The 24,595-nt window shown below is 45.5% G+C and overlaps 3 protein-coding genes across 3 annotated transcripts in view; all 3 read left to right on the plus strand.

The window, feature by feature from the left end:
* Window positions 1-7,867: 7,867 nt before the first annotated feature.
* LOC114007011 (bactericidal permeability-increasing protein-like) lies at window positions 7,868-8,848 on the plus strand. The gene is made up of 2 exons (XM_027770186.1): window positions 7,868-8,026; window positions 8,714-8,848. The coding sequence occupies exons 1-2, from the start codon at window positions 7,903-7,905 to the stop codon at window positions 8,830-8,832; spliced, it is 243 nt and encodes an 80-aa protein (XP_027625987.1). The 5' UTR covers window positions 7,868-7,902; the 3' UTR covers window positions 8,833-8,848.
* A 78-nt stretch (window positions 8,849-8,926) lies between these two features.
* Window positions 8,927-22,843, plus strand: LOC114007012 (lipopolysaccharide-binding protein-like). Its single transcript, XM_027770187.1, has 6 exons — window positions 8,927-9,780; window positions 10,973-11,128; window positions 16,410-16,473; window positions 19,487-19,550; window positions 20,770-20,859; window positions 22,766-22,843. Exons 1-6 carry the CDS (start codon window positions 9,740-9,742, stop codon window positions 22,768-22,770), a joined length of 420 nt encoding a protein of 139 aa, XP_027625988.1. The 5' UTR covers window positions 8,927-9,739; the 3' UTR covers window positions 22,771-22,843.
* LOC102488043 (lipopolysaccharide-binding protein-like) overlaps window positions 22,767-24,595 on the plus strand; it is an 11,695-nt gene continuing 9,866 nt past the window's right edge. Inside the window, exon 1 of the mRNA XM_014586113.2 lies at window positions 22,767-22,942. Coding sequence (XP_014441599.2) covers window positions 22,832-22,942 — 111 coding nt within the window. The 5' untranslated portion in view covers window positions 22,767-22,831. The remainder of the gene's footprint in view (window positions 22,943-24,595) is intronic.

Genomic DNA, 24,595 nt, shown 5'->3' on the forward strand with positions numbered 1-24,595 from the left:
CATTCTGGAGACCAACCCTGCAGCTACAGCCTTAATGCAGCTCTTCTCCCTTCGTCACCAGCTGCTGGACCCTCTGCAGAACCCAAACGTGCCCTTACCACACTTGGTCAACCATTTCCAGGGGATTGTAAAGAAAGACTCTCAGCTCTCCCTTGCCCCACCTCATCCTATGGGAGAGAGGAAGGGATTCTCCACTGGTTCTCTTAGGCAAAGTCAAAGAAGAGGGGCCCTGAAGGGTCCTCATAGAATTTAGGGGCTTCATGGGACCAGCAGTTGGCATAATGGCTATGTCGCTGGACTCCTCTGTAGTCGACAATGGTTCGAGTCCCGGACCCAGTGACTTAAACTCATGCTGGGCACACATACGTGCACGCCCTAGATCCCTAGAGGAGAATGGAGAAGGGATTGCGGTGTGGCCATCCCCCCCTGGGGGGGGGGTGATTTCTCTCTTTCTGTCTCTCTGTCTATCTCTGTCTTTCTGGCAAGCACACATGACCTATAGCAAAAACCTCTCCAAAAAATAAATAAATAAATAAATAAAAAGAATTTAAAGGCTTTGGGGCCGGCAGGTGGCATGGTGGTTAAGGGCGCTGGACTCCCACATGGCTGATTATGGTTCGAGTCCCAGACCCGTTGACTTGCTTTCTCACTTTCTCTCTCTTTCCCCACCTTTCTGGTCAAATAGATGAAGAAATAAATAAAGTTACATTTAAAAAAAAAAAGAATTTAGGGGCTTCACAACAACCTGAGACTGACACATCATACCATCTGAGCCCGGAGCTTACTGAGTCCAGAGTAGAAGAAAAGAACTCGGGGATCCAGCTAGCAGCACACGATGCTAAAATGATGAAATGATGTGCTCCTCTTGCTGGGGCTACACGGGAGGCCAGGATGTGATTCTCGGTCCAACCTAAAGGCCAGGCGCAGAGCAGTATGCCCTTAATCCCAGCGACTGACTCCCACAGAGGCTGAAGCAGGAAGTTCTTGAGCTGAAGGCTGGTCTGAGACCCTGTCCGAAAAGGAGCTGGCAGGATGTGCATACCTGCAGTCCCAGTTGGAAGGCTGAGGCAGGAGGATAGTGGAAAGGCAAGACCCTGTCTTTAAAAATAACAGTAATGATGATACGGTGTTGGGGGTGGCGGACAGGGCGCACAGGACAGGCACAACGACAAAACATGACACTCTGCAAGACAGACCCACATGAGAGGGTCCAGGCTTGTACCCAGAAACCTTCCTGAGTGTACCAGGCATGTGTGTTTCCATGATCTGGGGCTGGCTGAAGCTGGGCATGGGTCATAGCATGGAGACCCCATTGGGGAACGCTGTTCCTCTCTCTCTCTTTCTCTGTCTCTCTCACTCATAAAAGAAATGCACAAACTTTATTATTTTTCTTAAGTACATTTTAAGGCCAGCTCTATGGACTGATGATTAGCTGGATCCCACATGGCTGACTGCATGACTGTTTGGTTCAAGTCCTAGACCTGGAGATTTGAGAAACACCCCAGGCTCATGTACCTGCCCAAAATCTCAAAAGGAAGGAGGGATGGAGAAGAAGGGTGTGGAATTGAGTCTCATGGCTTACAGGAGCCTCGTCCTTCTACCCACCCTGAGCTGGCAGCCATCAGGCCACCAAGCAACACCACACTGAGACAGAGGACTCCACCCTAGCTCACCCAGGCAGCCCCTCTCCCTCTACCTTGCAGGAAAGAGGAAGGGACATGTGAAAAAGAGAGACCACCCTACGTGGACATGCACACATATGCACATATGCACAAATGTGTACATACATGCTCTCTCTTTCACCCACATTTTTTTTTTTTGCTTGCTCTAAACCATGAACGCCTCAGGAAGCCTGCAGAGGAGTCAGGGAGAAACTTATTCTTTAAGTACAATCTAAGACTGAGTTTTTTAAATTTTATTTTATTTATCATTTTTTAAAGGTTAGTTCATTTCTTTTATTAACTCATAAACAATTACTTGTCTTCTGGTTTGTTGAAACAGTAAGTCAGACAACATTTGCCACAATAACGTCTGTCAAAATAGGAGACCAGCAGTTGGCGTAATGGCTATGTCGCTGAACTCCCAGGTAGTCGACCGTGGTTCGAGTCCCAGACCTGGTGGCTTAAAACTCACACCAGGTGCATGTGTGTGCGTGCTCAAGATCCCGCGAGGAGAATGGAGGAGAAGGGATTGTGACATGGCCATCCTCCCTGGGGGGTGATGTCTCACTTTCTGTCTCTCTGTCTCTCTCTGTCTGGTGAGCGCACACACCCTATAGCAAAAACCTCTCCAAAAAGGCTGGCCATAAAAACTCCAGCACCACATTCATCTAAAGGGCACTCCCGACGAAGGCGACTCATTTTGCCATTTTCATCCACCTCCTGGTATTTCAGGACAGCCAGCTTAACCTTCTTTCCCTTATGCTTATTCTTCTTGGGAGTGGTATAAGACTTCTTTCTTGTCTTAGCACCACCATGAAGTCTCAACACAAGATGAAGCATGACTCCTTTTGGATGTCATAGGCAGACAAAGTATGTCCATCTTTCAACTGCTTGCCAGCAAAAATCGATCTCTGCTGATCAGGAAGAATTCCTTCCTTATCCTGGATTTTGGCTTTTACATTTTCTATTGTATCCGACGGTTTCTCAAGGGTGATGGTCTTCCTCATAAGGGTTTTTACAAAAATCTGCATCTTGGTAGCAGTCCCACTGCAGATGAAGGATCAGAAAGTTTATTAATCATTTTTTTTTAATTTGCTACAGGGCATGCACACTCACCAGAGAGAGAAAGTGAGAAAGTAAGTCGCCAGGGCCAGGACTCGAACTTCAGTTGGCCATGCAGGAGTCCAGTGCTTTAACCAACATGCCACTTGCCAGCCCCAAGTCTGAAATTTTAACACAAGCAGGACCAAGCCTTAAACTGAGAAGAACATGCTTGGAAAGTGGTGGAATCAGGACTGAGATGCAGTGAAGAAAGCCTACTCTCTGGAGGAAAGGAGAATTTGACAGAGCGTGGGGAACATCAATTACTAATTTTGAATTTTATCAGTTAAAAGTTAAAACCATACCATGATCATACTTGAGGTCTGGTTAACAAGAGCCTGCAGGGCGAGAGTCCTGCCCGTGTCTGTGCCTCCTCTTCCCTGATGCCCATCCCCACTCCTCAGCCTGGACTCTCCCACAACTTGGTGTCTTTCAGAATGTGAAGCATCCTCTCAAGCTTCCATACCTTAACTGGTGCTATTCTCTTTGCTTTGGATACCTTTCCCCTCTGTCTATCAAATTTCTACTCATACTGCAAAACCCAGCTGAAAGCCAGATGCAGTAGCCAGTAAACACCCAACACTCCACAATGCTGAGGCCACGTGGAAGGTCCCAGGTCGGTGTCCCAAAGTCTCCATGGCATTCATGCAGAGCACCTGTGATCCTAGCTGGCTGAGGCTAAGGGCAGACGTTAGTATGAGGACCCTGTTGATTATATCTGACCAAGGTTCAAGTTCTAGCCTCACCTACTTGGAAAACGTGCCAGACATGTGTGCACACAGATCAAAATTTCCAACACGATGGAGCAATGGAGGAGAAGAAATTATGATGTGACGACAGCCACGGTGGGGGGTGCTTTCTTCTCCCTTTCTCTTTCTCTGTTTCTGTCTCTCTCTGGTGAACACATATGCGCTCTGACAATATTAAAAATTAAAACACAAAAACAAAAGAAAAAAGCTCAAACACTGAACTTTCTTGATTATTTTGTGTTCCCACGGGCCCTAAAATGTAAGCTGCCAAAGCACTTCCTTAGCCTCCAAGCAAATTTGATGGGGAGGAGAGAAGAATCAGAAAGATGCAATAGAGGCATGAAAACAAGATCTTTCACTTTTTCATGCATCTTTTATGATTGATTTTTGTCTTTTTGGTGTATTTTTTCCTTTCTTTCTTTTTAGTTTAGCATAGGGAATATGCACTCATCAGAGAGAGAGAAAGCAAACACCCATGGGGGTATGGCCATGCCACAATCCCTTGTCCTCTATCCTCTTCACAAAATTTTTGGGCACTCACACACATATGCTCTGTGTGTTTTTCAAAACGCTGGGTCTGGGACTCAAACCATGCCGTGGGCCACATGGGATCCAGCCACCTTAACCACAATGCCTAGATGATCGATTTTTTTGTTTGTTTTATTTTAATGGCTTTGACTTTGGATTATTAAATCTATTTTTTTTCAACTTTTGTTTTTTTATTATATTGTGCTTTAACATAAAATTAATTGAATAATATGGCAAATAATGTTGACCTCATTTCATTAATGTACAGTTCTGTCCATATTAACATATGTATAGATTCATATGACCACCATCACAACAAGGATTTGGAATAGTTCCATTTTCCAGAACAACTCCCTAATGCTGATTCTTTATAGTTACACTTTCATCACTGCCCTCGATGCCTGGAAACCAATGATCTATGATGATCTTACATTCTCTGTCACCATAGGTTTTCCACTTCTAGGATACCATACAAACTTAATTCAGCAATATGTCATTGCTTTTTAATTTCAAAAAAAGTTTTAGTTTTAATAGATCAAAATAAAAAAAATGTTAAGAGAAATTTGCTTAAAACTTAAAGCCAGAAAAAAGGTTAGGGGAACCAGCAGTTAGCGTAATGGCTATGTTGCTGGACTCCCACGTAGTCGACCGCGATTCGCATCCCGGTGGCTTAAAACTCACGCCGGGCGCGTGTGCGTGCGTGCCCAAGATCCCGAGAGGAGAATGGAGGAGAAGGGATTGCGGCATGACCATCCCCCCTGGGGGGGTGATTTCTCGCTTTCTGTCTCTATGTCTCTCTCTGTCTGGCGAGCGCACACACCCTATAGAAAAAACGACTCCAAAAAAAAAAAAAGAAAAGAAAAAAGGTTAGGATTCAGCTCAAGTAGGAGGTAGATGAACCTATCAACAGTTCAAGTGAAGATAAAAATCCTTAAATATGGAAATCAAAGCATCAAAGAAGTCAGTAATGTTTTAGTCTAAAGTAAAAAATTCTATTTCACTAGTTCAGACTCATATAATTAATCTTTCTTCTGTGGAGTTTGCAGTGTTACTATGGTCTGATCTTTCCATTTAAACTCTGGAAATTAACATTCAACTCTGGACTTGTCCATATCATTAGGCTGGCCATTCTCTTGGTTGTTTTTTGTACTCTCATTTCCATGTGTCCAACTTTAGTTTTCCTGGTACAGTACTCCCTTCAGCATTTCTTGGAGAGCTGGTCTAATGTTGGTAAATTCTTTCAGGTTTTGTTTATCTGAGAATGTTTCTGTCTTTTTTTCCCATATGAAAGATAATCTTGCTGGGTATAGTATTCTTGGTTGAAATTGTTTTTCACTTAGCACTTTGAATATATTTTCCCATTCTTTCCTTGCTCGCATTGTTTCCTACGAGAGGCCCGATGTTAGCCTTATGAGATATCCTTTTAAAGTAATTTGACATTTCTCTCTTGCCAATTTTAGTATCTTGTCTCTGGCTGTGGTGTGCCTTGGGGAAGATCTTGGATTGATCCTATGTGGGGTTCTGTGTATTTCTTGGGTCTGGATATTTGAGTGCCTCTCTAGGTTTGGAAAGTTTTCTTCCAGGTTTTCATAAAATAGATTATCAATGCCCTTATTAGTTTCTTCACCTTCTGGGATACCAATGATCCAGATATTTGGGCGTTTAATGGTATCTAGTATTACTCATATGTTATTCTCATTTTGGGGGGGTATTTCCTCAGTCTTTTTGGTGATTTTTTTCTAGGTCAGAGGTTCTATCTTCTACATCTGAGATTTGATCTTCTGCATGATCTAATCTGCTTTTGCTATTTTCAAGGGAAGTTTTGATTTTCTGTATTACAGCCTTCTTCCCTAACAATTGTTTGGTTCTTTTTTATGATGTGTATCTTCTCTTCCAGATCATGCGAGAACTTCCTCACCTCCTGGAACTTGGTATCGCTTTTCTCCTGCGTCTTCTGGAGTTCGTTGTCTCTCTTCTCTTGCATCTCTGTTAGCTTTGTCACTATGAATATTTTAAATTCTTTAAAATTTAAAGACATTCCATGAGTTCCCTTGTATTCTTTGTGAGGGAAGAGGAGTTATTTTTTTCCATTAGAGGAAAGATATTTTCTTGGTTTCTTATATTCCTGTGCCTCTGCTGTGGTTTCTGGCCATCTGATGAATTATACACCTTTTCTTGTTTTGGGGAGTTAAATCTGAGGATTCAGAGGAATGTGGAAGGAGGCGACCTGCAGTCTGGCTAGACCTAGAGAGCAGGAAGGTGAAGTTTGGGCAGAGAGTCTCCGGTGGTTGAAATCCCTGAATGGGGCCTCTCAGAACTCAATTATAAATGGCTGCTGATTGGCTTGTCCTGGCTAAACCTGGGGAGTAGGAGGGTAAAGTTTTTCGGTGGTCAAAATCCCAGATGATTGATTTTTTTGAACCACGAGAATATGTTTCTTATCTGAAAAATATTTTAAAGTATAAATATGATAAAATAAAAAGATTGTTCTAGCTACTATGTAGAGTATTACTCAGCTATTAAAAGGAAAGAATTATCAATACACAAAACAACATGAACTAATCTCAAAAACATAATGCTGGGGGCCAGCAAGTGACCTGGTGGTTAAGGCATTGGACTCCCAGATGGCCAACTGCAGTTCGAGTCCTGAACTTGGCAGCTTGCTTTCTTACTTTCTCTCTTTCTCTCTCTCTCTCTCTCTCTGTCTCTGATCAAATTAAAAAGTAACGATGACAATAGTAACAAAATGAAGTTAAATAAAATAATTCTAAAAAAAAAACCCCACAAAGCATAATGATGTATGAAAGAGGACAGACAGAAAAAACACATAGTTTATGATTCCACCCATAGAAAGTTCTGTAATAGAACAAGAAAGATTAATCTTTGGTAACAGAAAACAGATTAGTAGTTTTCTGGGGTTGAGGAAGAAGGGAAATTGACCAGAAAAAGCACAAGAGAATTTATTGGGATGATGGAGTATTCTGTATCTTGATCATGGTACAATCACACAAGAGAACGCATGTGTCAAGACTCATTGCACCAGTCAGATCCCATATGACCAATGGGATGGTTCAAGTCCGAGACCCAGTGGCTTGAGAAACACGCATGCACGCCCGAAATCCCAAAAGAAGGGAGTGATGAAGAAGGGATTACAGAGTGACCATTCCCCATGATGAGTGCCTTCTTCTCTCCCTCTCTCTATGTCTCTCTGTCTCTTTCTGACAAGTGCATACACCCTTCAGCCAAAAAGAGCGAGCCAGAGAGATAGGCGAGAGCAGATTGGAAACTGCCTGGAGCCTAAAGTCGTGGAATGCAACCGTTCTATTCGTGAGCGGCCTGACATGAGATTGTCTCCGTGTGTAAGCTGAGAACAGCACATTCCAGGGGGGCCAGAGCGCAGGGCTTGGGCAGTGGAAGATCCGGTTGGAGAGGTGCATTGCAGCCAAATCATAATCACCTTCACTGCCAGGCTGGGTGTTCCGACTTCAGTCTGCAGAGCGCGGGGAATGAATGGACGTGTTCAGCTAGGGAGACATGTCGCAGGGAGGCTCCTCTGGCAGCACTGGGCAGGAAAACTTGGAAGGGGAAGAGGCAGAAGGTATGGCGCCACTTCCCCTACTTTCAGAAATAAACCTCAAACAGTTTCACAAGCAAATCTTCTCCTCATCTCAAGTTTCTGGAAACTGGATTGAAACCCGTCCCCCCCTACCCCCCTAAGCCCACAATGTTCCCTGCCCCACCCCACAGCTGGCTCAGTTCCTCATCTGGCCCCAGGCTTTATAAGCACCTCAGCCTCCATTATCTCCTCTAAGAAAGGGGAGACACTGAGCGACCTCTGCCCGGGAAAGAGCTGAAGACGCAGGATGATGGCCAGACCATACTGTGTGGTGGTGGCCCTACTGCTGCTGCCAGAGCTCTCCGGGTTTGGAGAAGGAGCTTCTAATCCAGGGTTCGTGGCCAGAATCACCAGAAAAGGCCTAGAATACGGTAAGGGGAATCGGTCCTTCCTTCAGCATCCATTGCTGCCCATCAAAGTGGCAGGGGAATAAAGATGAGGAGCCCTGAGTTAGGCTCTGCCACTTCCTGATTTAGAAATCCTAGATGTGTCACTCTGGGCTTCAGTTTCCCTTTCCTGAGTCAGAAGGGGTGGGTAGGAGTAGTTCAGCATTTCCCCACATAAGAAAAGCTGGACACATTTTGAAATACAGATTCTAGGGATTTACTAAGAATGGTTGCAGCTGGGCCTAGAGTCCACATGGCGAACATATGGCCCAGGCAATAGTGAAAAACCCCAAGATTTGGCCGCACTGTTATAAATGATTCCTCAAAGGCCACCCCTCTGTTCCATCACTGCTTTAACACCTTGTTGACTAGAGAAGTGACAACCACTGCCATTTACCAGCGCTTTGAGTTCATGATCTAATTTAATTTTCAGGTCTTTATTACAATCTAATTTAATTTTCAGTATCTTTATTACAATGACTATTTTATGGATGAGGAATTGAGGCTCAGGGAAAGTCAGGAATTTGTTTAGGATTACCCCAATGGTAAGCAGCAAATCCTGCCTTCAGTCCCAGAGTAGGTCATTCCAAGGGCCACCACCCAACTCTTTTGCTAAGCTGCTTTCTACATAGTGAACCAACTCAAAGACCTTTCTATAACATTTGCCCACAGCCCGCCAGTACGGAGTTGCCATCCTGAAGAAGGAGCTGTCTACAATCAGGCTGCCTGATTTGTCTGGAAGCTTCCAGCTCAGTTGGGTTGGAAGTGTCAACTATGAGTTTGATGGGTGAAATCTCCTTTTTCCACCACAGGGGCAGCAACGGGGGAAAGATGGGGGGCCTGGGCTCACGGGGGAGGAGATAAACATGGAATCGTCACCAAAAGTAAAGACAGAGGGATCATAGCCCGCTCTTATGGGGCTTCTGGAAGGGACTGTGTGTGTCTCAAATCATCAGAACAAAGGGAAGACCCTTAGAAACTATCACCAGCCCCTACATCAATATGGCAGAGGCTTTAGGCCCAGAGAGGCTGTCGGGCAGGAACTGGCCACACTGTGGAAGAATAACCTCTGCTAAAAATGTAATTCCTGGCACAGAGAGGAGAAGAAATAGTCTGGCTTTCCCCCCTTTTCATCCTGTAATCTCCCAAATGCTTCCCATTGGCCTATCCTAATGGGAAGCTGGTTGTGAAGGAGCCTGGGAAATGTAGTTTGCACACCAGTCCCATCTGTACCTTATAGGCTGGAGCAAGAGGACAGGAAATGGGTCTGAGAATAAAAAGGCAGTGGCAAGTGCCATGCTACCTGGAATGCACCTGCCCCGTTTACAGTGGCAGGCGCACACCCCCGGACAGGGTCTGTCATGATGAGATCCCTTTTCCCCTGTGCCTCAGCTCATCGGGATCCTGGACACACATGTGCGGGCATGTTTTAGGTCAGCCTGGGATCCGCCTATGTCAGCAAGCCTGGGCCTCAGTAAAATGATTTGACAGTCCTATGTAGTTCAATACATTTGAAAGAGGGTGTGAGAGGTTGAAGAAGACTCTGGGAAATCGTTCAGGAGACTGAGGAGCCCCTGGTTTTCCTGTTGTTTCCTTTTCTTTCCCTATAGACTGAGGCTTCATCGTTTCGTGCTCTGGAACTCAGATTACAGTCTGCTCCCGGAGAAGGATGTGAAAGCCTCTCTGTTGGCCAGCTACATGTCTGTCAGTGGAAACTGGAAGGCAAAAAAGGCTTTCATGTGAGTCGTGCTTGGGTTAGAATGTCTCTCTGCTTTGGGCAAGGACATGGCCTCCTACTCCAGACTTCCATTCTGGATTCTTTTTTTAGAAAGGGATTTTTGCTATATGGTACATACACTCGCCAGAGAGACAGAAAGCGAGAAATAACCCTCTCAGAGGGGATGGCCACACCACAATCCCTTCTCTTCCATTCTCCTCTTGGGATTTTGGGTACACTTGTATATGTATCTGGCATGAGTTCTAAGTCTCAGGGTCTGGGACTCGAACCATGGTTGACTACGTAAGTCCAGCAACATAACCATTACACCATCTACTGCTCCATTCCTATATTATCCCAAAAAATTATTTATTTATTTAACTTTATTCTTATTATTCTTATTATTCATTTGATCAGAGAGAGAGAGACAGAAAGGGAAAGTGAGAAAGCAAGCCAGCAGGTCCAGGACTTGAACCATGTCACCCATGTGGGAGTCCAGTGTCTAAACCACCATGCCACCTACTGGCCCCATCCATCCCTGTATTCTTAACTGCCTGTTTTATAAAGGACTCAGGTCTGACTGTTCCTAAGCTTCAGGTTCATTATCTGTGGAATAAGATTAATAATAATCCATCTAGGGTCAGCTCATGGTGGTGGTTAAGGCAGCTGGATCCCACATGGCCGACTGCATGGTTTGAGTCCCAGACCCAACAGCTTGAGTTACACACTAGGTGCATGCATGCCCAAATTTCCAAAGGGAGGCAGAGGTAGAGCTTGAGTTACACACTAGGTGCATGCATGCCCAAATTTCCAAAGGGAGGGAGAGGTAGAAGAGAAGGGATTGCAGCATGACCATTACCCATGACAGTGTGCTTTCTCTCTCTCTCTCTCAGTCTCTCACTCTCTCTCTCTCTCTCTCTCCCTTTCTCTCTTTCTCTCTCTGGTGAGTACATGCACATGCTTACAAAATATGTTAAAAATGATAATATCCCACCTAGATGCAGATGTGGAGTAAATAAAATAAGTAAGGCGTTTAGCAGCAAATATTCAATAAACACTGGCAATTTCAATTAATGATAAGTGGAGGCCCAGGCAAGATACCTAGTCAGCTAATGGGGACCTGGGACACAAACACAGGTCTGTGTTCTTTGGGCTCCTTGTCTGAGAAGCGACCCTGATTACACGGCGATTTGCTCTGTATTTCTCCCAACCAGTAACCTCGCAGGCACCTTTGACATGGGTATGGATGGCACATCCATCTCGGTTTCTCTGAACTTGGGCAAGGACCAGTCTGGACGACCCAACGCCACAGTGGCCTATTGCAGCACCTCCATTGGCCATATCAGCATTGACATTTCTGGAAGTTTAAGGTGAGTGGCCCCACACACTCACTTGGAGACAGAGCTGCCTTCACATCCGGCTCACCCTTGCCCTCACCCTCACCTCGGGGGGCTCAAGAGCAAGATTTTAAGTCTTATTAAGATCAGGAACAGCAAACTCTGGCCTATGGGCCTAACTCTGCCCCTCGTTTCTGTAAATTAAGTTTTACTGGGATGCTTGCCTTACTCCTGTATTTCCATTTTTGCCAAAGACTGCCTTAGTGCTACAACAGCAGCATGGAGTAATTGCCAAAGAGCCCAGATGGCATGCAGGGTGGTAATATAATCAGATATACTTTCCTAGAGGAGGTTTTTTCTGCGTTAGGGCACATGTGTTCACTGCAGAGAGAGACAGAGACAGTGAGAGGGAAAATGAGAAATCAATCCCCAGGGGGGATGGCCATGCCACAATTCCTTCTCCTCGATTCTCCTCCTGAGATCTTGGGCACACATGCACATGTGCCCGGCATGAGTTTCAAGCTACTAGGTCTGGGGCTCAAACTGTGGTCGATTATGTGGGAGGCCAGTGATATAACCACTACACTATCTACTGGCCCCCAGATATGCTTTCTTAAAAGACTGCTTCTTTAGAAGAGATTAGAGTGTCACAGAGTGGATGGAGGGAGACCAGAGGGGAGGCAGAGACGATTGTCCAGGAAAGAGTTGATGATGCCCCCAAGAAAGCAATAGCAGTAGAGGTAGGGAAACGTACTTTAAGGTGTGTATTTATTCATTTCTTCCATGAGAGAGAAAGAGACTGAGAATGAGAGGAGTGAGACAGGCAATCCCAATGAGGTCGTCACACCGCAATCCATGCCCTGTCCCAGCCAGCCCAGGTCACAGGCATGTGCATGGTCACCTGGCATGCTCAGGAAGGCCTGCATTCCATCCCAGACCTTTCTACGAGGTCTGGTGGTGTCACTGCCAAGACACCACTTGGCCCTTAAAGCCTATTTAGGAGGCTGGATTGAAAGTGAGCAGGAAGAGGAGAAAGGAGTCCAGGCTGACTTTGTGTCAGATGTGATTAATGGAAAATCTCTAACTGCTTCAATCTCTTGAACTTTGACTCAAGGCTGGAGGCGTATTCAAGAGTGTAGGAAGCATAAGGCTCTTCTGGAAGCAACATCCCCACCATGACCATCAGGGACCGCAGTCATAGCCTCTATGGCAACAGCCAAAGCTCAGCAGGCACCATCCAGGGCCCAGGGTCCAGCCAGGCTGTGGGCCCCAGACTTGCTCAGAGAGCAGAGTCCTGGACAATTCAGAATGTGTACTGCAGAACCTCAAGAGACACTCGTGTTCAGTTTTTTCTTTTTTTTTTTGAAGAGGTTTTTGCTATAGGGCGCATGCACTCACCAGACAGAGAGACAGAGATAGAAAGTGAGAAATCACCTCCCAGGGGGGATGGCCACGCCACAATCCCTTCTCCTCCATTCTCCTCTCGGGATCTTGGGCATGCACGCACACACATTCGGCATGAGTTTAAGCCACTGGGTCCGGGCCGCGAACCTCGGTCGACTATGTGGGAGTCCAGTGACATAGCCATTACACTAACTGCTGGTCCCACTCCGTGTTCAGTTTTACTGCATGGATTTCTAATACGCATACGTTTGTTTATAATATGCATCACTGGTCATTCACTCAGCAAGATTGAATGGTAAAGAAAACTTTATGGGAGAAAAAAGTTTGCCAGAAGTAATTCTACAAATTCAGTTCACTTATTTCCCAAAATGTATTGCCCTCACTGGTGCTTACAAAAACATAATGTGAGAAGCCCCAAGCTGGGCCAACATTCTCACAGAGTGGTGTCTCTGGTCAGGAGTGACTCCCTGTGGGCAGCTTTTGGGTTCTTTTTAAAGAGAGTTTTGCCTTAGGATGCATGTGCTTGCTCTGAGGGAGACAGAGACAGAGACATTGAAAAGGAAAGTGAGAAATCACCCCCCAGTGTGTGGGAAGGGAATGGCCACACCACAATCCCTTCTCCTCCAAACCCTCCTGGAATCTTGGGTATGCACACACACACATGCCCGGTATGAATGTATTTGAAGTCACCAGGTTCAGGACTCAAACCATGGTCAGCCATGAAGGAATCCAGTGACATAACCACGATGCCATCAGCTGGTCCCTGTGGGCAGCTTTATTGGAAGTGGCTTAGATTCACACGCACTCCATGAGGTCAGGGACAATGCTGTCTTACTCATCAGGGTCCCCTCAGCACCTATTTGCTTATCCTGTAAGAGGCACTCAGCAAATGTTCATTGAATAAATGAGTAAGTGACTTACCAATTGCCAAACTGACAAATTATTTGGCAGATTTGGGGCAGGAGGATATAAAAAATGGGCCTTAACTCCTTCTTTATATCTTAAAAAATTGGGGAGTTGGGACCAGTAGATGGCATAATGGTTACATTGCTGGACTTCCATGTAGTCAACCACGGTTCAAGTCCCGGGCCTGGTGACTTCACACTCCCTTCAGGCTCATGTGTGTCCCCCCAAAATCCTGAAAGGAGAATGGAGGAGAAGGGACTGCAACGTGGCTATCCCCCCAGGGGGTGATTTCTCGCTTTCTGTCTCTTTGTTTCTCCGATAAGCACACATGCCCTATAGCAAAAGTCTCTCTCTAAAAAAAAAAAAGTGGGGGGGCCAGCCAGGTGGATCTCTGGATCTCTCATGGCCAACTGTGCAGTTCAAATCCTGGATCTGGGGGCTTGAAAAACATGCTGGGCACAAACTCTCAAGAGAATAATGGAAGAGAAGGGATTCTGGCATGGCAATGCTCCCTGGGGGGTTAATTTCTCTCTCTCTCTCTGTCTGTCTGTCTGTCTCTGGAAAATACACACACCCTACGGCAAATTATAAAATTAGAAAAAGTTTTCCAAATGTTTCGAATTGGTCATTTATTCATATCATTCAAAATTCAAACAGCACAAAAGGGTACTGAGTGAAAAAATTTCTCTCCACTTCGGTACCTTCACCAACAGTTTAAACGCTACCCAGTTTAAGTGTCATAGGTATCATTCCTGAGAGTCTAGACCACACATTTGGATAGTCATTCTTTTATTTGTTACACGAATGGAGCATATCATCTATGGTATCATGTCACTAGCTTTTTTCACTTAACATATATTTGGAAATCCATCCACATCAGAAAACGAGAGCTGCCCTTCTTTTCAAAGTCTCACTATATGACGGCACTGTAACATACATAATTAGTCCTCTACTGGTAAACTTTCAGTTTTCAGGGAGGAGGGGGAGGAGGGCAGAGTTTCTCCTAGCCTTTGTGCTACAAAGGATAACCTTGTTTTTGATTTTTTTTGTTTTGGGGGGTTTTTTTTGAGAGGTTTTTCACTATAGGGCGCGTGTGCTCACCAGACAGACTGAGAGAGACAGAGAGACAGAAAGCAAGAAATCACCCCCCAGAGGGGATGGCCACGCCGCAATCCCTTCTCCTCCATTCTCCTCTCAGGATCTTGGGCACCACGCACACGCACCTGGCGTGGGTTTTAAGCCACCGGGTCGGGGACGCGAACCACAGTCGACTACATGGGAGTCCAGCGACATAGCCATTACGTTAACTGCTGGTTCCCCAAAGGATAACCTTGTACAGGGTATCATTTTGCACCTAGAAAAATAAAGTCTAGGATAAATTCTTACAGAATGATTGAGCCAAGAGGTATGTGCATTTTGTAACTTCAGCATGTTCTAATCACCCTCTAAGGGGTTTTGCTAGTCTCCACTTCCACTAACAACATGTAAAAGTACCTGTTTACCCACGCTATCACCAGCGTGGCAATTATCAATGATTACGTTTTTTGCCAATCTGAAAGGAAAGGGTATCTCAGTTTTAATCAGTGTCTATCTTGTAAACGATGTTGAGTATCTCTGTACGTATTTAACAGCCACACATTTCACTTTTTCTGAAGTCTATTCTTCTTTGTTTTTGTTTTTGTTTTTAGTTTTGCTGTAGGGTGCTTGTGCTCATCAGAAAGAGACAGACAGACAAAGTGAGAAATCAACCCCCCAGGCAGGATGGCCATGCAGTAAGCCTTTCTTTTCCATTCTCCTCTTGAGATTTTGGGCATGCGCTCAGCGTGTTTTTCAAGGTGCCAGGTCTGGGACTCAAACTGTGGAGTCAGCCACACGTGGGATCCAGCTGCCTCAACCGCCATTGTACCTGCTGGTTGGCTGAAGTTTATTCTTAAATATTTCCATTTTTCTGGTCCTCAATTCTCTAAATTTACCAACCTCTTCTAAATCACGATTTCCCAAAATTCAACTCAGATGTTGAAGCATTAAGAACGGACTTGACTGACCCATAAGAATTGGACTATTCAGGGGTGGATCTAAAGCTGTGAATGGATCCAGGTGTTTGACCAATGTCACTGAGAATCTCTCTGTCGCTTGAGTTTGCCTTTTTTTCTGTTGGTTTTATTCTCAGGCAGGGTCCTCTATCGTTAGCATAGCAAAGATGGTTGTCAGGAGCTCCAGGCTTTCATGACCCTTAGTCTCACCATCTCAGCAAGGAGAGTGGCCTTTCCCATATAGCACCTGGAAAAGCTTTCATTGGTCTAGGTTGGGTCATGTGCTCATTCCTGGACTAATCATTATGGACTGGTTGGCTGAGTTGGAGTCTAGTACCCATCCTTAGACTTAAAAGTAGGGGTAGAGTTTAGGCCCACTGAACCATAGGACAGAAAATGTGAAAGGAGTTGGTTTTTTTAAAGAAAAAGCAAGGACCAAATGTTTGTGGGAAAATGTAAAAATAAATAAATGAAAGAAAAAAAAAAAAGAAAAAGCAAGGACCAGCAGTTGGCATAATGGCTATGTTGCTGGACTCCCATGTAGTCAACTGCAGTTCAAGTCCCGGACCCAGTGGCTTAAATTCACACTGGGTATGTGTGTGTGCATGCCCAAGATCCCAAGAGGAGAATGAAAAAGGGATTGTGGCGTGGCCATCCCCTCTGGGGGGTGATTTCTTGCTTTCTGTCTCTCTGTCTCTCTCTGTCTTTCTGGCAAGCGCACATGCCCTATAGCAAAAACCTCTCCAAAAATTATTTAATTAATTAATTAGTAAGTAAATAAAAGAAAAAGCATACCAGAGAAGTTAAAACTACAGATATATATAGCTATACTATGAGTCACCATTTTAGGTTAACTCTATCTGGGTGGGTTGGACTTAAAATGGGAAACGTCCAGAATGATGGTAGTCCTCCTCTCGGGAATCTCAGTTAATCATAAAATATATACTGACCTTCCTTCCTCTTTTCTGCAGCTGGATCCTGAACCTCTTCCATGAAAGAATTGAAAACAGAATCAAAGAAACCTTGAAACAAAAGGTAAACAAAAGGATAAGCAGATAGTACATGGACCATTGGCATCTACACATTTGATATTTGGAAACCACCTTTTCTCTTGAGTTCAGAGCCATTTAAATTTGCTTAGCAAGAGGCCAGCAGGTGGTGTAGTGGTTAGGGGTGCTGGACTCCCACATGGCCAATAGAAGTTTGAGTCCTGGACCTGGTGGCTTGCTTTCTCACTTTCTCTCTCTCTTGCTTGTTCTGTCCCTCTCTGGTCAAATTAAAAATAAATAAATTAGTAATTTAAAAAGATAAATGGAATAATCCTTTAATAAAATTTTTTTGCTTAGCAAAATCTTTCTTATTCACGGCAAACTTCAAGGCTGTCCCAAGTTTGTATGATCACATATGCTAGTGGGTATTTGAAACTGACAAAGCATTATTTGAATATCTATTTGTAGGAAACATTAGTGAGATATAGGGGAGAGGTGACTTTGGATTCCTCCCTCAGTATAGTTATAGACCTGACAGAGAATCCCTCCCTCACACCATACACAAAAATCAACTTCTCTCTCCAACAGTCTTCAAGGCTTTTGACCCCTAAATTCATCAGCCTCTTTAAGTTGCAAATTATCAAAATTCAACTCAGATAGTCTCAGGAGTAAATGTCAAAATAAATTTCAAAACTTTTTAGAAGAAAATCTAGGACATCTTTCTCACCTTAAGGATGGAAAAGATTTCCTAAGTAAAACAAAAAACAAACAAAAAAGAACACTATATTGAAAACAGCAATGGGGACAGTCCTCAGTATTTCCTCTGGAAGAAGCCTTGGTCTGTAGAGGCAGAGGTGCCTCTTTCATTTACCCTCTGTATATTTGGGGGTAAATTGATGCACCCACCAGAGCCTCAATCTCCTCATTCGTAAAATGAGGACAATGACTCTACTTGAGGGGTTGGTGCGGATTTGATTAGATAACCATGTGGAGTACCTGGCACTCGAGTCATGCTCAGAGCATTCATCATTAGTATTTCAGAGCTATCTCAAAAGAGGTTTCACCTCTTTGATGCTTCATCTGAATGCATGATCTCTATAGTCAAACACTGGGTTTAAATTCCAGCTCTGCCAATTCCAGTCGGTCTTCATGAACAGACTTAACCCTTCTGAGCCTTCGAATTCTTTTTTTTTTTCTTTTTCCTTTTTAAGGGTCTTTGTCTTAGGGTGGGTGCACTCATCAGAGAGAAAGAGAATTAGAATGCTTGTCTATAAAGCGTGCATGAAGTATGCAGGTATGATTATAACATCTACTTGCAAGGCTGGTGTGAGGACCAAATGATACGCTATGCATATGTGTTCACCGTACCTTGCACAGAGTAAAAGCTGGGTTTATGGAGCAAGGCTATTTCCATCACCATTTATGCTCTCCATATCACTGTGCAGCAGGCTGAAGCCAGGGGTGGGTGGGTCATGGTCTCCGCCTACAGATGCAGGAAATGTAGGCCAGACAAATCTGGGTACCATGCATCCAGGGGGAATGAGGTTGGTGCCACGGAAACCAAGCCCCAGAAATGGACAGTTTCAGATGTGGTCACTGACTCCAGTCTCCACAGTGCTGTGAGTGGAAGGCTTCTGTGCTCTGTAAGAGGACCTCTGGCAGGCAGAAGGACTTGATAAAGGATGGTTGAAGTCCCTGGGAGGGCTGGCTTCCTGGTGGCACTGCCCTTCCTTACTTGGTGCTCCAGACTAAGCTAGGTCAGGCTCACATGACAGCCTAAAAGAATGTTTCTCGGGGACCAGCAGGTGGCATGGCAGTTAAGGCACTGGACACTCCTACATGGCTGGCCACAGTTCAAGTCCTGGACCTGGTAGCTTGCTTTCTCACTTTTACTCTCTCTCTGTCTCTGTCTCTCTCTGGTCAAATTTAAAAAAAAAAAATGCTTCTCAAAGTGAGGAAACTCCAAAAGGAAGGCTGAATTTAAGTGATGAGAAACTTTGGTATTAAATTATGCAAAATGACAGAATGAGCAAGTAATTCTCTTTGCAGCCTTTCTCTTTCTGCATCAAAGGGGAAGTCTAAGTTTGGGGCAATGTATCCTGAACACTTTTTTTTTAAAGGGGGCATTATCTAACTAGACTAACAGTGTCTAACCAGGATTCCAGAAGTTTTCTCAATCTCTTATATTCATTTTCTCAGCGATAGTCTGTTTATACCAAGGGATGGCAGCTCTCCATTGACAAGAGGGATAAAGTTTCTATATATTTTTATTAAATGTATGTAATTTTATAAAAGGCCATTTGGTATAAAGAAAATATGAAGTAAACGATAGACAAGTAAAGGTAAAATCATGGTTGCTGGAGAAGGAAGAGTTGAAGTTAGGATCATCTCAGACCAGAGCGTATACAGTTAATAAACTGACGGCTAATTTAAGGCCCTCTTCTGGCTTTGCTTTGGGACTTCTGGTGGCCCTAGTCAGTACTGCCTGAAGACTGGATGTCGTATCTGTTCATGGTTCCTCTTACTACCAGATGGCCAGGTAATGGCGAGATTTCAGCGACTCAGTACGGAGAGGCACCTAAGAGTTCTCGGTGGTCAAGCCTGCGTCCTGCCCTTAGGGCCTTTCTGCTTTGTCCCCTCTGACCTCTAATGCATGCGTTTAGGCACTTCTTACCACTTTAGCCACCAACACAATGACATGAGGACCATGACAATAGCTGACCCTTGGGCAGTGCAGACCTCACCACCACCCACTTTTACTGGGGGTCCCAGACAAATTCAGGAACTTAAGCTGGACCCACCTGTGTGAGAACAAACCCAGATGGAACAGGGTCTAAGTGCTGTGTGTTGATGGGGACAACAGCCTCTTCGTGCAGCCATACTCCTCACCCCCTTGTTATTAAATGTGCAGGTTGCTTTAACCCCTAATGCACACAGAGGTACCCACAGGGCAGGCATGTAACCCATGGATCTTGCAGGTGGTGGTAAGGAAGACAGGGGTGTTGCCAAGGACAGAGGGGGAGGAAGGACTCATTCGGCTTTCTCGCCCACTTTGGCAGATCTGCGAAATGATCAGGAAGTCAGCTGCCTCCTACCTGAAGCCCTATCTGCAGACTCTGCCAGGTTTGGAGCCCCCTCTCACTTTTCTGGGTGCTGTCAGATGCCACAACATCAAGGACCCTAAGAACCATCACCCCCTTGAACAGACCTGGGAGAATTTTCCCCATCAAGTATCTCTCCATCTTATAGAGTTGGACACGGGGCCACCACTTCTCTTAGGGTCTGTTCTCTGGAGGTGTGAACCAGGGAATGGGGGGCAGTGACTCGGAAACCTGCAGGGAGCATAAAGTGGGCAGAGGAGCACTAACATGTGGCCATGTGCCACTTCAACAGAAAAGGGGTGCTGTGAGCCCCCACCACCACCACTGCTCATCCCATCACGCGGGGCCCCATCAGCTCCCTAGTAAGCCCTGCTCCACACTGCAGCCCAATCTTTGCGCGTGCTGTGCCCATTGCCAGGAGCCCCCTTCCTTCACACCCACTACCTTTCACCAAAATGACAGCCCCTCCTTTAGGTTCCTGCCCAAGCAGCCTTCCCCGATGCACTAAGTAGCCTGCTAGCCCTCGCTTTGCCCTCCTTATAGAGCTGGCATCATCTGGTAGGCTTCTGCCACCCAATGCAGCTGCAATTTTACTCTTTTTCTTTTGTTTCTCTGCTAAAGGGCATACGCACCCTCCATGGGGCGTAGTCACCACAATCCCTTCTTCCTCTCTTTGAGCTTTGGACATGGACACACATGGGCTTTGTGTGTTTCTCAAGCAGCCAGGTCCAGGACCTAAATTGCACAGTTTTCCTTCTGTTTGCATTCCATAAGGACAGAGACTTTGAGTGTCTCACTCATGGCTGTTTCTTCAGCCCCTTGCATTATGCCTGGCATATCGCAGGTGCTCAATTCAATGTAAGTAAGTATGAGCCAGCAGGTGGCATGGTGGTTAAGGCACTGAACTTCCACATAGCTGACCATTGTTTGAGTTCCAGACCTGGCAGCTTGCTTTCTCACTTTCCCTTTCTCTCTCTGGTTAAACTTTAAAACAATAATAATAGTTAATAATAATAATAAATAGAATGAAATAAAATCATTCTAAGAAATTAATTAATTAATATGAATTAATTCATGAAGCATTCTCTGTGGTCGAAGGTACCCTGGATCAACTCCAGCTCCATTCGTATTCTTCAAAGGCGATCATCATGTGAACGAAGCTCGCTGGAGTCACACAGCACACCACGTGCTCCACTGCATGTGGCTACTTGTTTATAAGCTCCCTCTTTCCTGTTTCACAGTCACCTTGATGATTGACCAGGTTGCCGGCCTTGACTACAGTTTGGTAGGAGCGCCCCAGGTGACCTCAAGGCCTGGACATACCCTTCAAGGTGAGAGGCTGTGGAGCAAGAGCTCTGAGTTGGGGGCTGGTAGGAAATCAGCTCCACCTTCTCCTCCCTTTCCAGCCCATCTACCTGCCAGTGCACCACAGCTCTGCTCAGTGCCCACGGTGGGCAGATGTGGTACTAGGTACTGCAGACCAAGACCTCAAATGAGGTCTATGAACCAACATGGCAAATCTGCTTGGAGTCCAGAAGACCTGAGCTCAAATCCTGGCTCTACCACTTACGTGCTGGGAAACCTTGGGAGAGTTACTTAACCTCTCTGAGCTTCTATTACATTGGAATCACAGCCTTACCTCATAAGGTTTGATAGAACTGAGCTGATGTGTCTAAAGTGCTAGCGAGTGCCTGCCACACAGCACGTGTATAAGGTAGCAGTTATTACCACCTGCCTTGCCCCCCAACAAGGTCCACATCCTGACCCTCAGAATCTGTAAATGTTACTTTGAGACATTTGGCAGAGACTTTGAGGCTGCGACTTAGGGAAGAATCATGAGGTGGTGAGATTATTCTGGTTTATCCAGCTAGGATCAGTGTAATTGTAGGGCCTGAAGGCAACGTGGTGATGGAAGCAAATGCCCATCTGGTGTGCAGGAGGGCCACAAGCCAAGGAATGCAGGTGTCACTACTAGAGGGTGGGAAAGGCCAGGAAACAGACTCTCCCTTGAAGGCGCCAGAAGGCAAACAGGCCTGCAAACACCTTGTTACTGACCCCTAGTACTGTAAGAGAATAAAGGTGTGCTATTTTAAACCACTAAGATCACAGCAATTTCTCATAGCACCAATAGGAAATTTAACACACCCCCTCTTCACTGCCATCGTTCCTTCCACATCCCTTCTATGGGCTGAGCCAGACCTTGGAGAGCTGCCCTCTCCAATTTTATTTTCTTTATTAAATAAAAATTTTAAAAAAGGCATATATATATATAGTTTATTATAGGGCCTGTGTACTTACCAGAGACAGAGAAAGAGAGGAAAAGTCCCCAGAGGGAATGGCCACCCTGTAATCCTTTCTTTATTCTCCTCTCAGGATTTGGGGCATGAATGCACACACACTCAGCATTATTTTCAAGCCACTAGGTCCAGGACTCGAACCATGATTAGGCCGTGTGGCATTCAGCGACCTTAACCTCCTTGCCACCGGCTGGCCCAACACTTACATGCTTCTTACTATGTGTCAGTTCTAAGTGTTTATACAATGAAGGGTTTAATTTACTGAAATTTCATACCACTGATATGAAGCAGAAGTAATATCAGTATCATCCCCATTTTACGGGTGAGGAAGTCGGGGCATAAGGAGGTTAGTGACTTGCCCAAAGTCCCAGAGCTAATGTCAAGGATTCAAATCCAGTCCATGTTTTTTTTCCACCAGGCTGTGTTTCCTCTCCTATGTTCTGGGCTTGTAAAAACTCCCAAATGGTTGACATTAGAACTGAGGGATTTCAGGGACCAGCAGGTGGTGTGGTGCTAAATATACTGGATTCCCACATGGCTGACTGCAGTTCGAGTCTTGGACCTGGTGGCTCAAACCTCATCAGCATGTATACATGCCCAAAATCCCAGAAGAAGAACAGAGGAGAAGGGATTATGGCATGGCATCCCTCTTGGGAGTAATTTCTTACTTTCCTTCTCACTGTCTCTCTCTTCGTGTCTCTGGTGAGTGCATGTGCCTTATAGCAAAAATCTAAAAAATAAATAAATAAAAGAATTGGGGATTGCAGGCAGCTGTCAGGGCCTGAATGCTGAGGGGCCTGAGGGGATCTTTCCTCACTCCAGGCCCCACATTCTGGAGAGAAACTACCACCCCAGCCACCACCCATGCAGGCTTTGGAGCCTCCTGCCTCACGCCCTCCACGGCAGGAACCACCAGTGGCTGATCAGTCCTCTTCTCCAGGGTGAATTCTTCAGCCTCAGCTCACGCTCCTCAGCCCCCTTTGATGCCCCAGCCATCAGGCTGCCCATGCAACACGACCAAATGATCTACTTTGCGGTCTCTGAATATGTCTTCAACACGGCCAGCCGGGTCTACCAGCAGGCTGGGCACATGAACTTCATCATTCGAAATGAACACGTGAGTAGGGATAGGGAGGAGGTTGGGGTTCCCAGGGGAGAGCTTCAGATGGGACAGTAGACTTACCACGGGTGTTGTAGAAAGCCCCTGGAAGAATGTGGGATTTGGAGCCTGTCAAACATGGGTTCTAATCCAGACTGTGCCTCAGTTTCTCTATCTGTCCATGTGGACCCTAATAATGCCTATTTCCAGGGCTTATATAAGAAACTGTCTATAAAGAGCTTGGTGTCTGATACATTATATATATCAACTAACTGCTAGCAGTATTTAAAAAAAAAAAAAAAAAAGGCTATGGGGCAAGTCCATAAGGTTGTCCAGTTAAGGAAGCCAGTTTCCATAGGCTGAGCACAGTTCAAATCCCAGCCCCAACAGCTGGAGAAACATGCCTGGCACATGTGTATGCATGCCCAAAATCCAATAGGATGGAGAAATGAAGGGATGGTGGCATGACCACACCCCATTGTGGGGTGCTTTGTTTCTCTCTCTCGCAACTGCACACACCCCTCTGGCAATTAAAAAAGGAAATAAGTAGGGACTGTCCCCATGGTCTCATAGTTAAGGAAGCAGAAACCCACATGACTCTAATCCCAGCCCTGATGGCTTAACAAAAAGCCAAAAATACTGGGCACCTGTGCATGTGTGTACATACATGCCTAAGATCCCCAAAGGAGGGAGAAATGGAGAAGGGATTGCGGTGTGGTCATGCCAGGCTGGGCACATGAACTTCATCATCTGAAATGAACACGTGAGTAGGGGTAGGGAGGAGGTTGGGGTTCCCAGGGGAGAGCTTCAAATGGGACAGTAGACCTACCATGGGTGTTGCAGGGAGCTCCTGGAAGAATGTGGGATTTGGAGTCTGTCAAACGTGGGTTCTAATCCAGACTGTCACGCCTAATTGGGGTGTTGTGGGGAGAAGGGTTTCCTTTCTCGCTCTGTCTCTGGGAAGCATACATTCCTCTGGCAAATTTTTAAAAGTAAAAATAAGTAAATAAATAGGTCATGGTGAGTTGTATGAGGTCTTCCAAAAAGTAGGAGCCAAGACTGATTAAACTTGTAAGAGATTTATTAGTGAAATGCCCATGAAAGATAAAGGAGAGACGGAGAGAGACTAGGCGGGGAGAGTCCTTAGAGTCAATGCAGTGTTGATAGCTGCAAAAGGAGCCGGGGAGGAAGTGGGGCTGGGTTAGAGGCGCAGCTCTGAGAACAGGTCAGTATGTTAATGGGAGCTACAAAGACTGCTCGTAGAGGAATCCTGCTTGTAGAGAAGTCGTGTGTCATGCAGAAATGTGAAGTGTCGGGCTCCAGGCTAAAAACCCAATGCCTGTGTTTCAGGCCCATCCACAGGCGGTACAAAGCTGTGCATGGCGGATCTCACGTGACCAGCCTCATGGCCGACCAGCACATCACATTCACTGTAGGGAGCTTCAGTCAAAGACTCCAGCCTTGTCTCCACGCCGGGCTGGCCAGGCACTCCTACGTATTTGCATTCCTAGCCTAGACGCCTCCATCCACAGGCCTCCTTGAGGGAAGCCTCTGCACAGACCCTTCACTGAGGTCTTGAAGACTTCTTTCTCCACTGACTTAGATAGAACTTTTCTCCTCTTAGCCCTTCTCATTGTCCCGGCCCTTACTCCCTCTGTCCCAGCCACAAAT

This window comes from Tupaia chinensis, unplaced genomic scaffold, assembly GCF_000334495.1.
Source record: "Tupaia chinensis unplaced genomic scaffold, TupChi_1.0 Scaffold000115_1, whole genome shotgun sequence".
In the NCBI taxonomy this organism is placed as follows: domain Eukaryota; kingdom Metazoa; phylum Chordata; class Mammalia; order Scandentia; family Tupaiidae; genus Tupaia; species Tupaia belangeri.